The 17,631-nt window shown below is 41.9% G+C and overlaps 1 protein-coding gene across 1 annotated transcript in view; it reads right to left on the bottom strand.

The window, feature by feature from the left end:
* clstn1 (calsyntenin 1) overlaps positions 1-17,293 on the bottom strand; it is a 71,357-nt gene extending 54,064 nt beyond the window's left edge. The window contains exon 1 of the mRNA XM_039008261.1: positions 17,022-17,293. Within this exon, the coding sequence (XP_038864189.1) occupies positions 17,022-17,103 (82 nt within the window). The 5' untranslated portion in view covers positions 17,104-17,293. The remainder of the gene's footprint in view (positions 1-17,021) is intronic.
* Between the last annotated feature and the right edge of the window lie 338 nt (positions 17,294-17,631).

Here is a 17,631-nt window from a genome sequence, read left to right as displayed (position 1 = left end):
TCTATTGGTCTTCTTGCATCCTATCTCCTCGCCTCCCTCCCAACAGTATTGGAGGAGAAGGTCCCTCGCCTAATGAGTTCTTCTCCAATGTGTTTTTAGAAGGAGTTGATGAGAGATGAGATTATGCGAGGAATCAAGGTGAGATGAATTGACAAAAGAGCCCTGCTTCATTCGCTCACAAGTTCAGCAACTAGCAAGACCCCTAAACAAAGGAGTGAAGGCTCTATGTTAGATAGCCGAGGCATTTCCCTTCCTATGCAGGTTTCATTGCCTGTTCTGACAAGCAACATTATCTCTAAGCTGCACACCTCCTCCAGGACTGCCACACAGAAATGCCATGCCGCGCAGTGACACAAGAGATTGAGAACTTCACTGAGATCGCCCCATTAGTTTGCACTATATAGATCAATGTTTTTTCTGTGATCAAATCAACATTATAAAATTAGCCCCTTTTCAATGCAACAAACTGAGTTTGTGATTTTTTTGTAGTGCAGGGATAGCCCACGAGCGGTCTTTCAATCACCTGAGGGAATACGCTTTTCAGAGCTAGCTCGTTAGCCAACATCTTCAACAAGTCAAGATGAACAATTTTGAAAAGATAGGGCTTGAGTCAGTACAGATGGCCCTTAAAGCAGATCTAGTATCAGATACCCACATATCCTGAGTTACCAAATTGGATAGCAATTTAAAAAAGGTATGACTCTGGATCAGGGGATAGCTAAAATCAAGTTTTACATAGTCCGATGATATGTCAAATCAACAGAATTTTTCAACCACCCAAATCTAAGAGATTCAGGCTGATGAGGAGGCACGGCTATCCAGCTTCCAGTTTTAGACAGAAGCCAATAGGCTATTGAGCATAACAGATTTGTTCTATTGGTAGGCCTACATTATGCTCCACAATAGCCATTTTAGAGACTAATTTGAAGCCCCCTATCTTTGAGTTGTAAAGCCAGTTTTTTATTTTTAAGCCAATTTACTGCAATTCTACACATTTCTCCATGGAGCTGAGAGAAAATATAGCTATTTTAAAGCACATTTCCTACAATTCTACATATTTTGCAGTTGGACACACCTACTCATTCAAGGGTTTTTCTTTATTTTAATATTTTCTACATTGTAGAATAATTGTGAAGACATCAAAACTATGAAATAACACATATGGAATCATGTACTAACCAGAAAAAGTGTTTTAAAAATCAAATATATTTTATGTATTTGAGATTCTTCAAAGTAGCCACCCTTTGCCTTGATGACAGCTTTGCACACTCTTGCATTTTTTCAACCAGCTTTATGAGGTAGTCACCTGGAATGCATTTCAATTAACAGGTGTGCCTTGTTAAAAGATAATTTGGAATTTCTTTCATTCTTAATGCATTTGAGCCAATCAGTTGTGTTATGACAAGGTAGGGGTGGTATACAGAAGATCGCCCTATTTGGTAAAAGACCAAGTCCATATTATGGCAAGAACAGCTCAAATAAGCAAAGAGAAACAACAGTCCATCATTACTTTAAGACATGAAGGTCAGTCAATCCCGAAAATTTCAAGAACGTTTCTTCAAGTGCAGTGGCAAAAACCATGAAGCGCTATGATGAAACTGGCTCTCATGAGGACCGCCACAGGAAAGGAAGACCCAGAGTTACCTCTGCTGCAGAGGATATTTTCATTATAGAGTTACCAGCCTCAGAAATTCCAGACCGAATAAATGCTTCACAGAGTTCAAGTAACAGACACATCTCAACATCAACTGTTCAGAGGAGACTGCGTAAATCAGGCCTTCATGGTCGAATTGCTGCAAAGAAACCACTACTAAAGGACACCAATAAGAACAAGAGACTTGCTTGCTTTTTCAACAGGACAATAACCGAAACATCCCTCCTGGCTGTGTAAGGGCTATTTGACCAAGGAGAGTGATGGAGTGCCGCATCAGTTGACCTGGCCTCCACAATCACCGGAACTCAACCCAATTGAGATGGTTTGGGATGAGTTGGACCGCAGAGTGAAGGAAAAGCAGCCAACACGTGCTCAGCATATGTGGGAACTCCTTCAAGACTGTTGGAAAAGCATTCCAGGTAAAGCTGGTTGAGAGAATGACAGGAGTGTGCATAGCTGTCATCAAGGTAAAGGGTGGCTACTTTGAAGACTCTCAACTATAGTTTGATTTGTTTAACACTTTTTTGGTCACTACATGATTCCATATGTGTTATTTCATAGTTTTGATGTCTTCACTATTATTCTACAATGTAGAAAATAGTAAAAATAAAGAAAAACCCTTGAATGAGTAGGTGTCCAAGCTTTTGACTGGTACTGTATATGTTTTTATCGATACAGTTACATACCGCAATATATTGTTTGTACAATATTACTTAAATATATAACAATTATTTTGCTAGGTAGTGTTAGCTAGCACTGGTCGGCTGTATCTTCGCCATCCTATAGCTCGTTCTCCATCTTCTTTTTAAATAGTGTTCAAAGTTCTGCACTTTAACTTCCATGACTGATTAAAACAAATTTTCTCATGCTCTGTTGTCTGGTTTGATGTACAATATGTAGTGTACAATATGTTTGGAACACAATTTAATCGCAGTATCAAATCACAATACATATAGAATCGGAACCTAGGTATACGGATATCGTATCGTGATGCCCCTGGCAATTTCCAGCCCTAGTCTTGATACCCCCTAGCGCCGTCACTATTAGGATAACATGTGCTCCTGGGCCTACATGCTCTACATTTCTATACTGCAGTCTAGGGCTGTCCCTGAATAAAAACAATCTTAGTCGACCGAGTCGTGTTTTTTTTTCGACCAATCGATTGGTAGAAACGTGTATTTTTCCATATATTGACACCCTCTGTGTTTTAATAAAATTAACTATGTGCACTGAGCTTGTCTGATGCTTTAAGCACACCATTCGATTAAGTAATTAAGACACACAAATGACTAGAGGGAGCCAGAGATCAGGACAGCCTAAACAGAATTTTTTTATTTTTTATTAACTGTTCCCGACCCTCCACCTCCCACTTCTGCTAGACTTCACTGATCTGGTGTTATGCTCCTGAAGTTGCCGGTAATAGGCTACACCAGGGGTCAGAAACCTTTTTCATGTCAAGTGCCAATTTATCTTACCATTTCTGCCAATCTGCATGCCAGTTATGATTTTCATATGCACATTTTTTTGGAACAGTTTCATTTATAATAGTCTTTGTATCCCAAAATCATTGTCATGTGGTTAATCTAAATTCTATTTAAATCTAAATGAAAATTATACAAATCTACAAGTATCTTCTGTTACCATTGCCAACTATGTAAAAATAGCCTACATAAAGCCAACAAATAAAAACATTGCAGCCTGATAGTAACCTGATAAAAATAAATATCCTGGGGCCTCCTGAGTGGTGCAGCGTTCTAAAGCACTGCATTATTAGAGGCGTCACTACAGACTCGGGTTCGATCCCAGGCTGTGTTACAGACAGCCGCAACCGGGAGACTCATGAAGCGGCGCACAGTTGGCCGAGTGTCGTCCGGGTTAGGGGAGCGGGATGTCCTTGTCCCATCACGCTCTAGCGACTCCTTGTGGCGTGCCGGGCGCATGCACGCTGACTTCGGTCACCAGCTGTACAGTGTTTCCCGACACATTGGGACACATTGGAGCGGCTGGCTTCCGGGTTAAGCGAGCAGTGCGGCTTCGCAGGGTCGTGTTTCAGAGGACGCATGGCTCTCGACCTTTGCCTCACCCGAGTCCGTACGATATCACAAAATTGGGGAGAAAAAAGGGGGTAATTTTTTTTTAATTATATATATATATATATATATATACATATACATACACACACACACACACACACACACACACACACACACACACAGTTGAAGTCGGAAGTTTACATACACCTTAGCCAAATACATTTAAACTCAGTTTCACAATTCCTGACATTTAATCCTAGTAAAAACTCCCTGTCTTACGTCAGTTAGGATCACCACTTTATTTTAAGAATGTGAAATGTCAGAATAATAGTAGAGAGAATGATTTATTTCAGGTTTTATTTCTTTCATCACATTCCCAGTGGGTCAGAAGTTTACATACACTCAATTAGTATTTGGTAGTATTGCCTTTAAATTGTTGAACTTGGGTCAAAGATTTTGGGTAGCCTTCCACAAGCTTCTCAGAATAAGTTGGGTGAATTTTGGCCCATTCCTCCTGACAGAGCTGGTGTAACTGAGTCAGGTTTGTAGGCCTCCTTGCTCGCACACACTTTTTCAGTTCTGCCCACACATTTTCTATAGGATTGAGGTCAGGGCTTTGTGATGGTCAATCCAATACCTTGACTTTGTTGTCCTTAAGCCATTTTGCCACAACTTTGGAACTATGCTTGGGGTCATTGTCCATTTGGAAGACCCATTCGCGACCAAGCTTTAACTCCCTGACTGATGTCTTGAGATGTTGCTTCAATATATCAACATAATTGTCCATCCTCATGATGCCATCTATTTTGTGAAGTGCACCAGTCCCTCCTGCAGCAAAGCACCCCACAACATGATGCTGCCACCCCCATGCTTCACTGTTGGGATGATGTTCTTCGGCTTGCAAGCCTCCCCTTTTTCCTCTAAAAATAATGATGGTCATTATGGCCAAACAGCTCTATTTTTGTTTCATCAGACCAGAGGACATTTCTCCAAAAAGTACGATCGTTGTCCCCATGTGCTGTTGCAAACCGTAGTCTGGCTTTTTTATGGCAGTTTTGGAGCAGTGGCTTCTTCCTTGCTGAGCGGCCTTTCAGGTTTACTGTGGAGAAAAAATACTTTTGTACCTGTTTCCTCCAGCATTTTCACAAGGTCCTTTGCTGTTGTTCTGGGATTGATTTGCACTTTTCGCACCAAAGTACGTTCATCTCTAGGAGACAGAACGCGTCTCCTTCCTGAGCGGTATGACGGTTGCGTGGTCCCATGGTGTTTATACTTGCATACTATTGTTTGTACAGATGAATATGGTACCTTCAGGCGTTTGGAAATTGCTCCCAAAGATGAACCAGACTTGTGGAGGTCCACAATTTTTTTTCTGAGGTCTTGGCTGATTTCTTTTGATTTTCCCATGATGTCAAGCAAAGAGGCACTGAGTTTGAAGGTAGGCCTTGAAATACATCCACAGGTACACCTCCAATTGACTCAAATGATGTCAATTAGCCTATCAGAAGCTTCTAAAGCCATGACATCATTTTCTGGAATTTTCCAAGCTATTTAAAGGCACAGTCAACTTAGTGTATGTAAACTTATGACCCACTGGAATTGTGATACAGTGAATTATAAATGAAATAATCTGTCTGTAAACAATTGTTGGAAACGTTTCTTGTCATGCACAAAGTAGATGTCCTAACCGACTTGCCAAAACTATAGTTTGTTAACAAAAAAATTGTGGAGTGGTTGAAAAACGAGTTTTAATGACTCCGACCTAAGTGTATGTAACCCTATATTTATATACATACCCTGCATTGGCTACACATGGCCCGTCTGCAACGAACTTGAAACATTGTATCAACTGGGTTCGGCCCGAAGCTCGAGCTAGCAAATTTGTATAAAATATTCAGGGCACTCAGAGTTTCCTGTGCTAGTGAGCTTGGGACAGACATAGATGTAGGCTATTTGCGCAATAGATAAAAAGTAAATCAGTTTTTTTATGACATTTCGCTGGATCAGAGCATGACATTTTTCCCTGTGAGCTGGAAATATTTTTCAAATACATTGAGGAACTATTGTCACCATCAATGGATGTAAAAACAGACTTTGTATACCTCCTGTTTGAAGTGAATACATTTGCGAGCAGGGCAGGTAGCCTAGACCTACTTCTATGCGTAATCAGGTGCACGTCCTTACTTCCTAAAATTGACAAAACTTGTAAATGGAATGAAATAAAGCAAAACTTGTCACTCACAGGTGTAGCATAGGTTGTGAGCTCTGCAAACAACTTGTCCACCCCATTGGAGGCTGATGAGGGGAGGACGTTTCTTAATAAATGGCTGGAACGGAGTGAATTAAATGGCAACCATGTGTTTAAAACCATTCCACTCATTCCATTCCAGCCATTACCACGAGCCCGTCCTCCCCAATTAAGGTGCCACCAACCTACTGTGGATCACACAAATAATGAGAACTGTAAACGACTAATAATAGTATATTGAACACACTAACAGAAATTGCCATAACCAAACAAACATTGTATATTAGAAATTATGGGAATTAAATGGTAAATGTACTACTGGTGACACACCACATGGCCAAAAGTATGTGGACACTTGCTTGTCAAACATCTCATTCCAAAATCATGGGCTATAATATGGAGTTGGCCCCCGCTTTGCTGCTATAACAGCCTCAACTCTTCTGAGAAGGCTTTCCATTAGATATTGGAAAATTGCTGCAGGGACTTGCTTCCATTCAGCCACAAGAGCAGTACTGAGGTCGGGTACTGATGTTGGGTGATTAGGCCTGGCTCGCAGTTGGCATTCCAATTCATCCTGAAGGTGTTCAATGGGGTTGAGGTCAGGGCTTTGTGCAGGCAAATCAAGTTCTTCCACGCCGATCTCAACAAACTATTTCTGTATGGACCTCGCTTTGTGCACGGACGGGGACATTGTTATACTGAAACAGGAGAGGGCCTTCTCCAAACTGTCGCCACAAAGTTGGAAGCACAGTATTGTCTAGAATGTCATTGTATGTTGCAGCGTTAAGATTTCCCTTCACTGGCACTAAGGGGCCTAGCCCCAGACCATTATTCCTCATCCACCTAACTTTACAGTTGGCACTATGCATTCGGGCAGGTAGCGTTCTCATGGCATCCGCCAAACGAGATTTGTCCGTCAGACTGCCAGATGGTGATGAGTGATTCATCACTCCAGAGAACGCGTTTCCACTGCTCCAGAGTCCAATGGCGGCAAGCTTTACACCACTCCAGCTAACACTTGGCATTGTGATCTTAGCCTTGTGTGCGGCTGCTCGCCCACGGAAACCAATTTCATGAAGCTCCCGCCGAACAGTTATTGTGCTGACGTTGCTTTTGGGGGCAGTTTGGAACTCGGTACTAAGTGTTGCAACCGAGGACAGACGATTTTTACGCGCTGTGCACTTCAGCTCTCGGCGGTCCCGTTCTGTGAGCTTGTGTAGCCTACCACTTCGCGGCTGAGGCGTTGCTGCACTTAGACGTTTCCACTTCACAATAACAGCACTTACAGTTGACCGGGGCAGCTCTAGCATGGCAGATATTTGGAGAACTGACTTCTTGGAAAGGTGGTATCCCATGAGGGGGCCACGTTGAAAGTCACTGAGCTCCTCAGTACCGGCCATTCTATTGCCAATGTCTATAGAAATTGCATGGCGGTGTGCTCAATTTTATACATCTATCAGCAATTCACACAATGAAGTTATGAAACAATAAATGCGCACAAAATGGTGGGAGAGAGCTCATTCTGGAGAGAGAAGTGCCTTGTGGATCATAGCCACACTCCCCTTCTTATTGGACTGTGCCATCCCTGCGGCCTCCGCAATGGATTAGCCCACTGAGACAGGCGCAAATCAGACAGGTGTTTCATGTGCCATCAAGCTATTTGCGACTGCTCGGCAAAAAAAATATATATATATATATTGGTCGACCAACAGCCTATCGACCAAACAACCGACCACTCGACTAAATGGGGTCAGCCCTACTGTAGTCTAAACAGAACCAGAGCATTATTCTAGAGCAAGTCTTTGTCAAGCAACATAGTTCTCAGCACATTTGCTACAACCATGCTGACAATCACAGTTTGTTTAGAAGGAGTGCTACTGTTTTTACAGTAAAATGATAGCTTCTGATCCTATGAATGATAACATTTGGGAAAATGGCATCAGTTGCTGCTCCAAATGTGTATACATATTAGTAGTTCCCAACACACAAGTGCTGTACAAAAAGAGGCAGGGCAGTAAAACTTAGGCTATTCAAAAAGCACCACACCAAACCACAGACCTGTTTAGCAGCATTCTCTTTATTGAAAAGATCCCAGTACGGTTTGACCTCTTAACTGTGCTCAAATACTTCCTGTGAGAATTACAGGCCCACTATAGCCCCTGGTAATCCTGCATTACAATGGTACGCCCACACACACTCTACACAAACTAGTATCACCATGCTAGCTACCACCGTGACATCTCTACCTCTAAACAGGGAGCTGATGCACTCCCATTATCTCAGTCACTGCTGAAGCGCTCTGCACGTGTCCATTAGCCTATTGTCCATAGCCTTTACTATTGGCCCAACAGAAGGCCTAAGCAGATAAGATAACGCTGGGCCACCACGGCCTAAGAGGAGAAGTACAGCACAGCTCTCCTGACTGCGGCATCACCATATCAGATGATCAATCTGTGATGATCAGATGAACTCATATCAGCTAGTAATGGGAACTTCTGTGGTTGTTGTGTACTAATGAACCAGGCAGGAGTTGAATTAGGCAGTTGTAGTTGTTGGTGAAGCGATTAGTGAATGCTGCAATCCGATGGCCAACAAATTGTATCTTAAAGGAAATGCAGTTCCCTTGCATTCCAGCTCAATTGAAACCAACAGCTCTCCCCACAAACTTAGAGCACTCCACGGTATTTGACTCAAGTGGTTCTATAAAAATTGTACGTGTTGAACGCTTATAGAGATGATGCAATCGGGTGCATGTTCAATAAAAACAACCACATAACCCCCTTTGCACCAGCCCTGACTCCTATGTGTGTTGCTTCAAAGACTAAATGCGCCCGCATGGTTCTTGGCCAAAACAGTTCGGAAGAGTTTGTGCATATATTATGATGTTTTTGACTTCAACAAGGGTTTTTTCGGCGATTCGGGCACAATACATTTTTTCTTGAGGCAAGCGGAAGTCGGTAGCCGAAGTCTACGCACCCTTGTTGACAACTGGTCAACAGTAGGGATTCTTCAATGAAATGCCTGTAGTCATTCAACGAGAAGACAACTTCTCCTCATGCACATTTTTTCACTTGAATACTGCACCAAACATTATAGTCAGATTCAAAATTGCACGACTAAGATCACGACTAAAAAAAAATCTATAATGACATTTGAGTCATAGATTAATTATGACTATTTTTAGGGAGTGTATACTGGCTACAGCGTCTCAAAATGGACAAACAGTACTATTGCTGCTTTTTTCTTGTTTTTCAAGCAAGCAAGCAAGGTCTTTTAAGGGAGTACGGGAGCACACTTGTTCGTTTCGCCAAACTGAAGCATGCTGACGCCTTTAGTGTTATGCCTAAGGTAAAAAAAATATCTAGTGGAAACACCAGTCAGACAAGGTTGACGAAATGTGATGGTATTCAATTAATCCAAATTCAAGTCGAGGCATGACTTAACCTACAACACGGAGGAGTGGTGGACCTTTGAATTCTATTGACATGGGGTAATCAATGGACTCAATCTGTCCACAGTCCAAAACATTGGGGGCACACTTCTGTGTTTGCTGTGCTTATTGACAGAAGCCGCCTCCGCCACAGAGCGTCAACTGTTCTGGGGAAGCCGTGGTAGTCTTCACTAGAGCCCTCTGGGCAAACCCAGGTCTCATGGCACCACTCCCTAAATATCCCTGCTCACGCAAAACACAGGAGAGCCTCTCATCAAGCGCCCCAACCACGAAACGACGTTTGTTTGTCCACCGAGCAATCAATCACCCCCCCATCCCTCCACCAATCCACCCTCCACCCTTGCAACAAGGCCAGACCATTATTCTCTGAGAAGGTGGGTGGTGGAGAGTGGGGTCATTGAGGGCTTGAATGTAACTCAATCACCTCTCTGAGAGCGAGAGAGACACACACAAGAGGCTATGCAGTGAGAGTGAGGGAGTGAGAGTTTGCAGGAGTCCACCCCAGTCCCAGTACAGGACTGCATAGGCCGGTGAGACCTGTGGATGTGTGACTGCAGCAGGTAAATGGGTTCTCTGGTTACCCGTTTCCCAGGACAGCTCCTGGTATTCATGTGTTCAGACATAAAGCTCCAGAGGGCTATATTTCTCCCTACTAACAAAGAAGCTCTGGGAAGGGCGAGAGATGCCACACCAGATAAGGCAGTGCCTCTGCTTTATGGCTCAAATTACAACCAAACACCTCTGTTTATGCTACAAGGGCCACAAATGGCAATTTGTTGTGGTTTCACCATTACCAAGCACTGTAAATGTTTCATCATTAGGACACAGTTAAGGATTGTTAGTGACAAGATCAGGAGGCGTCATTTTTTGTTTTCATTACGGTCAATAGATTTGACGCATTCAGCAATTCATTCTGAAAATCCATTGATTATATTTTTCAATACCATAGGTTTCATAGGAGTTTCTGTTGGCTTGTTTTATTCCAAAACCCTCCATTTCCTGCACTGTGATCAAATGTCATTCTGATGTAGCCTAAAAGTGTTGTAACTGAACCCAAATTTCTTGAACGCAGCATCTGCAATTTCAACAGCCTGATCCTGTCACTTTGTTTGGAAAGCTGAGGGATGGGAATGGGGAAATGTAAACACTCAAATTCGTAGACAAAGCTACAGATTGTGCCTTTACCATGGCAAATACATCATCTGAATGAAATCAACATTTCATACATTCCCAGACTGCAATATTTATGTTAATCTATGCATCAGCTGTTCCGCTGTATGTTCTGTGAATTTAGACACAACAACATGGCCAGCTGACCGAGTATGACGAAGAACAATTTAATATTCACAATTGAATGACCCATTCTTGACAGGTCACTGACTCAATTCAGCTGCCAAAGGGACCAATCGAAAGAAAGTCACCACCAGGCCTACTTAAAGCTGGTTGTCAGTGGTTGTCTTTTCCTCTGGCAAAAAAATGGCACACTGTAGAAAATCGAAACGCTCAAACTATGCACTTTCTGAAGATGAGCTTATCCGCGTATTCTTGGGGGCTTTTAACAGTGACAGCATTGTGACGTTCTCATTCCGACTCTGGGCCCAAAAGCTCTTTGTTACACTGTGAATTCTATGAATAAATGAGGCAACGATTCAAGAGTTCACTTTGAGACAGACACCTCATTATAGGGCAAGAATAGTTTTGCAGGGAGGGGGTCACAAATCCATTCAAGGCATTATCATTATCTTACGGAAAAAAGGCTAATGTTTTGTTGTGATCTGAGGGAGATATTCCTGTGATGGAAACCACAGAAAATGGTGAGGTGTGACCATATTCAATACACCATCTGTATAGCTTACATACAATGAACATGCACTTTAAGCTGTAGGCTAATACAGGGATTCTTCCAACAATGTAGTTTGATAATAGATGGCTTTACAAGAAATTGTGTCACAGGGATAGAATTTTGAAGAAAATCACAAAATATACCAAACAAAATCACTTAGTGGTTGGTGGCATTTTCTTGACCATTTCCCAGCTGAAAGCAATGACATTCAACTAAACTTACAGCCTAGGCCTAGTACAGGAACAAAAAGCTGTGCTCATTAATAGAGTAGAATAACAGTAAATCTCTCTCTCCTTTATATTTCAAATTTGACCCATAATGCCATCGATACCAGACAAATCTGGTTTGCTAGGAAAACAAGCATGTAACCGGATCCTGGTTTTAGTGCTGAATGCAACAAATGTAACAATATTATCGGGGGAAAATGTGCCTTTTGTTATTGGTTTACGACAACAGATTCCTGGTGTATCATGCATTCGTTTGTCACTGACGTTTTGCAGTTCTCTTTTAGCTTGTCATTTTGTGATAAGAAGACCAATACTATTAGCACACTTAGACCTAAGGGCTAACCGGCATTTGGTGTTTAAAACAAACTGGCCTCTGAGGTGCACCTGTCCACTGATTTCAAAGACAACTTCAAAAAATATAGGAAATGCATTTTATGTGACAAATACAAGGGTTTACATTTGTCACGTTTACAAAACATGGAATTTGTCTTCCCTCTTACCCTTTGTAATCAAACCAACCTTCTGTATCAGTGCTAGGTCTGTAGACTACATTCTGTGGGCGTCAATAAGTTAAATCAACATGCGTCTCCCTCATGAACAGCAAGCAAAGCAAGCAGCAGGCCTGGACAGCTAGGGAACACTCGCACATGATTTATAATATAATAATGATATGTGCATTTGTTAACTCCACTGAACAGAAAGCTGGGAACCCAATTTGTTAATTGGATGATGAATGAGCTGCCGAGATATTCTAGCAGCCAGCTTTCTTTGTCTGTGTATAGAGGCTGAGGCCCATGCATCATCGTGCAGAGCTCTGCACAGGCAGGCCAAGCATTTGACTGGGAAGCATAAGGGGAACCATTGGCTGGATACACTTTGTGTGGTAACATCAGAAAGCTAGGAAACATCGCACAGTATGAATGTGCCATTATCAATCATAATCTAAACCCATCCAAGCAGGATTCATTCCAATCATGTAAGTGTAAAAATCCTTGAATAAACTATTTTGCTGAGTCAAATGATTGAGGAAAGACCAGTCAAGACTCCTGGATTGCCTCAGAAATTTGAACAGAATATGTTTTTGCGGAAGAGGCACTTGTTGTCCCCCAGGCTGACAGACTGGCTATGCTTTGCTTATGCTAACTTAATTTTGGCCACTTAAAATAAGGATGCGCCTAAAATTAGGATAGTCCAAGAGATGCTTGCAGATAGAGTAGTGTCTGGCCCCCTATTCAATAACAGCCTGAGTAGGAGTGGAGTGCTGGTGTAGGATCAGGTTCTCCTTGTCCATATAATCTTATGAATGATGACCTTAAAAGCCAGTACCTTGTGTTCTCTTTGCATACAGTAGTGACACATCTGAATATGTGAACCTACTTTATTAATAACATAACTGGTTACTTGGGCTCCCGAGTGGCGCAGCAGTCTAAGGCACTGCATCTCAGTGCGAGAGGCGTCACGACAGACCCTGGTTTGATTCCAGGCTGTATCACAACCGGCCATGATTGGGAGTCCCATAGGGCAGCGCACAATTGGCCCAGCATCATCCGGGTTAGGGTTTGGCCGGGGTAGGCCATCATTGTAAACAAGAATTTGTTTTTAACTGACTTGCCTAGTTAAATAAAGGTTCAATTTTTTTTTAAATAGGTACCAGGCCTGACATCATTGGATCTCTATGCTTGCCATACCCTGCCAATGCATCATACCCATACAGTGCCTTGCAAAAGTATTCATCCCCCTTGGCATTTTCCTATTTTGTTGAATAACAACCTGTAATTTAACATAGATTTTTATTTGGATTTCATGTAATGGACATACACAAAATAGTCCAAATTGGTTAAGTGAAATTTAAAAAAATATTTGTTACAAAAAATTATACAAAATTTTAAAAAACTGAAAAGTTGTGAGTGCATATGTATTCACCCCCTTTGCTATGAAGCCCCAAAATAAGATCTGGTGCAACCAATTACCTTCAGAAGTCACATAATTAGTTAAAGTCCACATGATCTGTCATATGCTCTCATATATATATATATACATACACACACACCTGTTCTGAAAGGCCACAGAGTCTGCCACACCACTAAGCAAGGGGCACCACCAAGCAAGCGACATTATGAAGACCAAGGAGCTCTCCAAACAGGTCAGGGACAAAATTGTGGAGAAGTACAGATCAGGGTCGGGTTATAAAAAAATATCTGAAACTTTGAACATCCCACGGAGCACCATTAAATCCATGATTAAAAAATGGAAAGAATATGGCACCACAACAAACCTGCCAAGAGAGGGCCGCCCTCCAAAACTCACAGACCAGGCAAGGAGGGCATTAATCAGAGTGGCAACAAAGAGACAAAGAAACAAAGAGACAAACCCTGAAGGAGCTGCAAAGCTCCACAGCGGAGATTGGAGTATCTGTCCATAGGACCACTTTAAGCCGTACACTCCACAGAGCTGGGCTTTACGGAAGAGTGGTCAGAAAAAAGCAATTGCTTAAAGAAAATAAATAAACAAACACGTTTGGTGTTCGCCATACGGCATGTGGGAGACTCCCCAAACATATGGAAGAAGGTACTCTGGTCAGATGAGACTAAAATGTAGCTTTTTGGCCATCAAGGAAAATGCTATGTCTGGCGCAAACCCAACACCTCATCACCACGAGAACACATCAGTGAAGCATGGTGGTGGCAGCATCATGCTGTGGGGATGTTTTTCCATCGGCAGGGACTGGGAAACTGGTCAGAATTGAAGGAATGATGGATGGCGCTAAATAGAGCGAAATTCTTGAGGGAAACCTGTTTGTCAACCAGAGATTTGAGACTGGGACGGAGGTTCACCTTCCAGCAGGACAATGACCCTAAGCATACTGCTAAAGCAACACTCGTGTGGTTTAAGGGGAAACATTTAAATGTCTTGGAATGGCCTAGTCAAAGCCCAGACCTCAATCCAATTGAAAATCTGTGGTATGACTTAAAGATTGCTGTATACCAGCGGAACCCATCCAACTTGAAGGAGCTGGAGCAGTTTTGCCTTGAAGTATGGGCAAAAATCCCAGTGACTAGATGTGCCAAGCTTATAGAGACATACCCCAAGATTATTGCAGCTGTAATTGCTGCAAAAGGTGTCTCTACAAAGTATTGACTTTGGGGGGGGGGGTGAATAGGTACGCACACTCAAGTAAAAAAAATTGTCTTATTTCTTGATTGTTTCACAAAAAATATTTTGCATCTTCAAAGTGGTAGGCATGTTGTGGAAATCAAATGATACAAACCCCCCAAAAATCTATTTTAATTCCAGGTTGTAAGGCAACAAACTAGTAAAATGCCAAGAGGGTGAATACTTTCACAAGTCAATGTACATTCAAAAAGTGGCCACACAAAGACTTCTGAGGATATTTCTAAAATTCAAGAAAGGACCTTCAAGTGAACACAATGGAAACACCTTTGAAACGAGTGATCAAAAAACAAATCTATTAATTGAATGAGCAATGTGAATTGTTTCATGGTCTTTTGCAGTGAGAATTGAGCTTGTCATCATCACACAAGCATGCAACAGAACACAATTATTGTTGATGCATTGCATAGAGGCAATTGACCTTTAGACAATAAAGATAAGCTCACAGCAAGATGTGGATTTCACAAGTCGCTTTCCTGATAAGATCTGGGAAGTGAGCAGGTGCACTATCCAAACACAATGCCAAAAGAGAGAGTCATACACTGCCTGGAACTGGGCTGAAGGTCCTCTATAGGCTAACGTTATACAGCATAATCCAAAGAAGAAGAAAAAAGAAAAAACAGTGTTTACAATGTTTATCATAAGACATAGGCTAATCAATAATCATGGAAGAAAAACAGACTACTTTTAGTCTTTTCTAATAATAAAATGTGAAGCACAAACTAGCCTTTAGCTTAATGTATCCATTATTGTCTCAAATACTGTATATAGGCTATTATGTTATTTGCATGGTATTCAAATCATGTCTAGACTGAGTAATTAAATGACTTAGTCACCACATGGATAGGCTACAATTTGATGTGATCACGGAAAAGGAGGTTATTGCTTTTCAATGGTGGCCTCTTCTCAAGCATCCTCAGCTGCCTGACATGGCAACACAGTTATCACAAAGAACCAGAGTTGCTGGTGGAGCCTTCACTGTTTGACATCTTTGGATCTTAAATCGATATGACCCTTGCTAAAAAAAAAATGAAGACGAATATGAACGTTTTCCTATTACTCGGAGCCTGTCGTTTTGATCTTGAAAATGGGTGTGCCGTGGGGGAAAAAGGATACATTTCAATCTCCAGTGTTGCGCCTAACTGCGCATGTTGAGCACCTGCCTTAACATGAAAAGTAGGCTACATCTGGAGCGTTCACATTGAGAGGTCACTGGATAAAGGTAGATAGATATGTTCTATACATTGATACTGAGAGGTCTTCATCTTTCAATATTGAACTGCTGGCGCGACGTGGACTGCCCTGCAGCAAAGGCATTCAGTGTTGGCAAACTATTTATTCTTGTGTCTAATCCGTCCATCATATCTTTGGCATTTCAGTGAGGACCGCTGATGCACCTGCAGCATTGTACTATCAGTATAATAGGGCTTTTGCTAAGCCTGTGATATCGCATTCATTTTTAAACCCAGATACAAATGGTACTTGTGAGAAGGGTCTGCAATGCGTAGTTAACAGGCGACGATCAGACTTTGTGCGCCCGCAGCGTCGGTAAAACTATTAGGCTACCAAATCAAACATCTGTATTTAAATAAAATTGCCCTTACAATGTGTTTGAGGCATTTAAACATGCACTTAAATCACGGCTTTGGGGTAAAGTAGATTTGTATTCTTTTTTAAACATTATCCATGTTACACAAGTGCTACGTAGCCTACTTGGCCCGGTATCCCAAACGCATTTTAAAGCTAAATTCGATGAATTTAACCTTAATTAAGATGCTTTTGGGAAACCGGGCCCTGAAAAATAAAAACAGGTGAATGAAGCAGACAAGGGAAAGCCTATAGGCTAACCATAGTATGGGCTCTAATAAGTTAAGGGCTATATTAAATATATAATGCCAACGTGTATGTTTGCAAATTGAATTGTATTTATGCAGATAGGCCTACAATGGGTGGGCACCCAAAATAGCATTGACGTCTGGCAGAGGGGCGAAACAGAAAACAACCTCGTTCATCCATACAGATATAATGGCCCCTCATCATTTCATGATACTAATTAAAAAATTACAGTGACGATGCAAAATTGATAGAATTTAAGTTGGGTTTGATTGCATTTTTGATCAAATAGCTACAGTGTCGCGCTATGCACTGACACGGACGAATAGTCTACTTTGTAGTGAGCGACATCCATCCGCTATGGCAATCAGTAGCCTTGTCAGGTTGACCAGATACATCCCTTAGGAATGCCATCATCTGGGTTATTAATTGTAGCCTTTTATAATAAACAATGTGTAGGCAAGACGGAGCATTGGCCTTAATTTTCCTTACATGAAAGGAGTTCGTTCGCCCGAACATATAGACAGACAACACAGAGATAAACCCTCGTCTTTGGCTTACCTTTAGCTGCCTCCACCGCACATAATAGTCCGAGGACCAGTCCGACAACGGATGCAAAATGTTTATACCTTCTGATCTGCATCCCAAATTCGAATTACAACACGGGAAAATAAAAACAACCTTCTTATATCCTCGCCTATAATAAAATATATAGCTCTCTCAAGAAAAACAATTTCAGAAGATGTATTCTGCAACCGTGATACTCCTAAAATGGCCGCCCCCAGCGCGGCTTTGCTATTCCCTTCTATCGCCACTCGCTCTCTCGCAGTTTTGCGGACCGATGGCTAGTGACGTCAATACTGTTATTGTGGGAGTGCTTGCAGCTAGTTGAGCACAGACAGTCATACTCAGACAGAGGGCGAGGGCCAAATACTTCTATTGGTAGGATGAGTGACAACCAGGCTGGTGACACAGAGGGGATGTACTGTTGGGTGCAATAAGGCCTACAATAACACTTTCTTATATCCTAGTTCCTAATCAATCAATCAAATGTATTTATAAAGCCCTTTATTACAGCAGCAGGTCACAAAGTGCTTATACAGAAACCCAGCCTAAACCCCCAAATGGCAAGCAATGCAGATGTAGAAGCAAAGTTATAGGAAGCTCTAAT

The sequence above is a fragment of the Salvelinus namaycush genome, chromosome 14, assembly GCF_016432855.1.
Source record: "Salvelinus namaycush isolate Seneca chromosome 14, SaNama_1.0, whole genome shotgun sequence".
NCBI lineage: Eukaryota > Metazoa > Chordata > Actinopteri > Salmoniformes > Salmonidae > Salvelinus > Salvelinus namaycush.
Note: the sequence above shows the minus strand (reverse complement) of the source record. Positions and strands in the feature narration are given on the sequence as shown.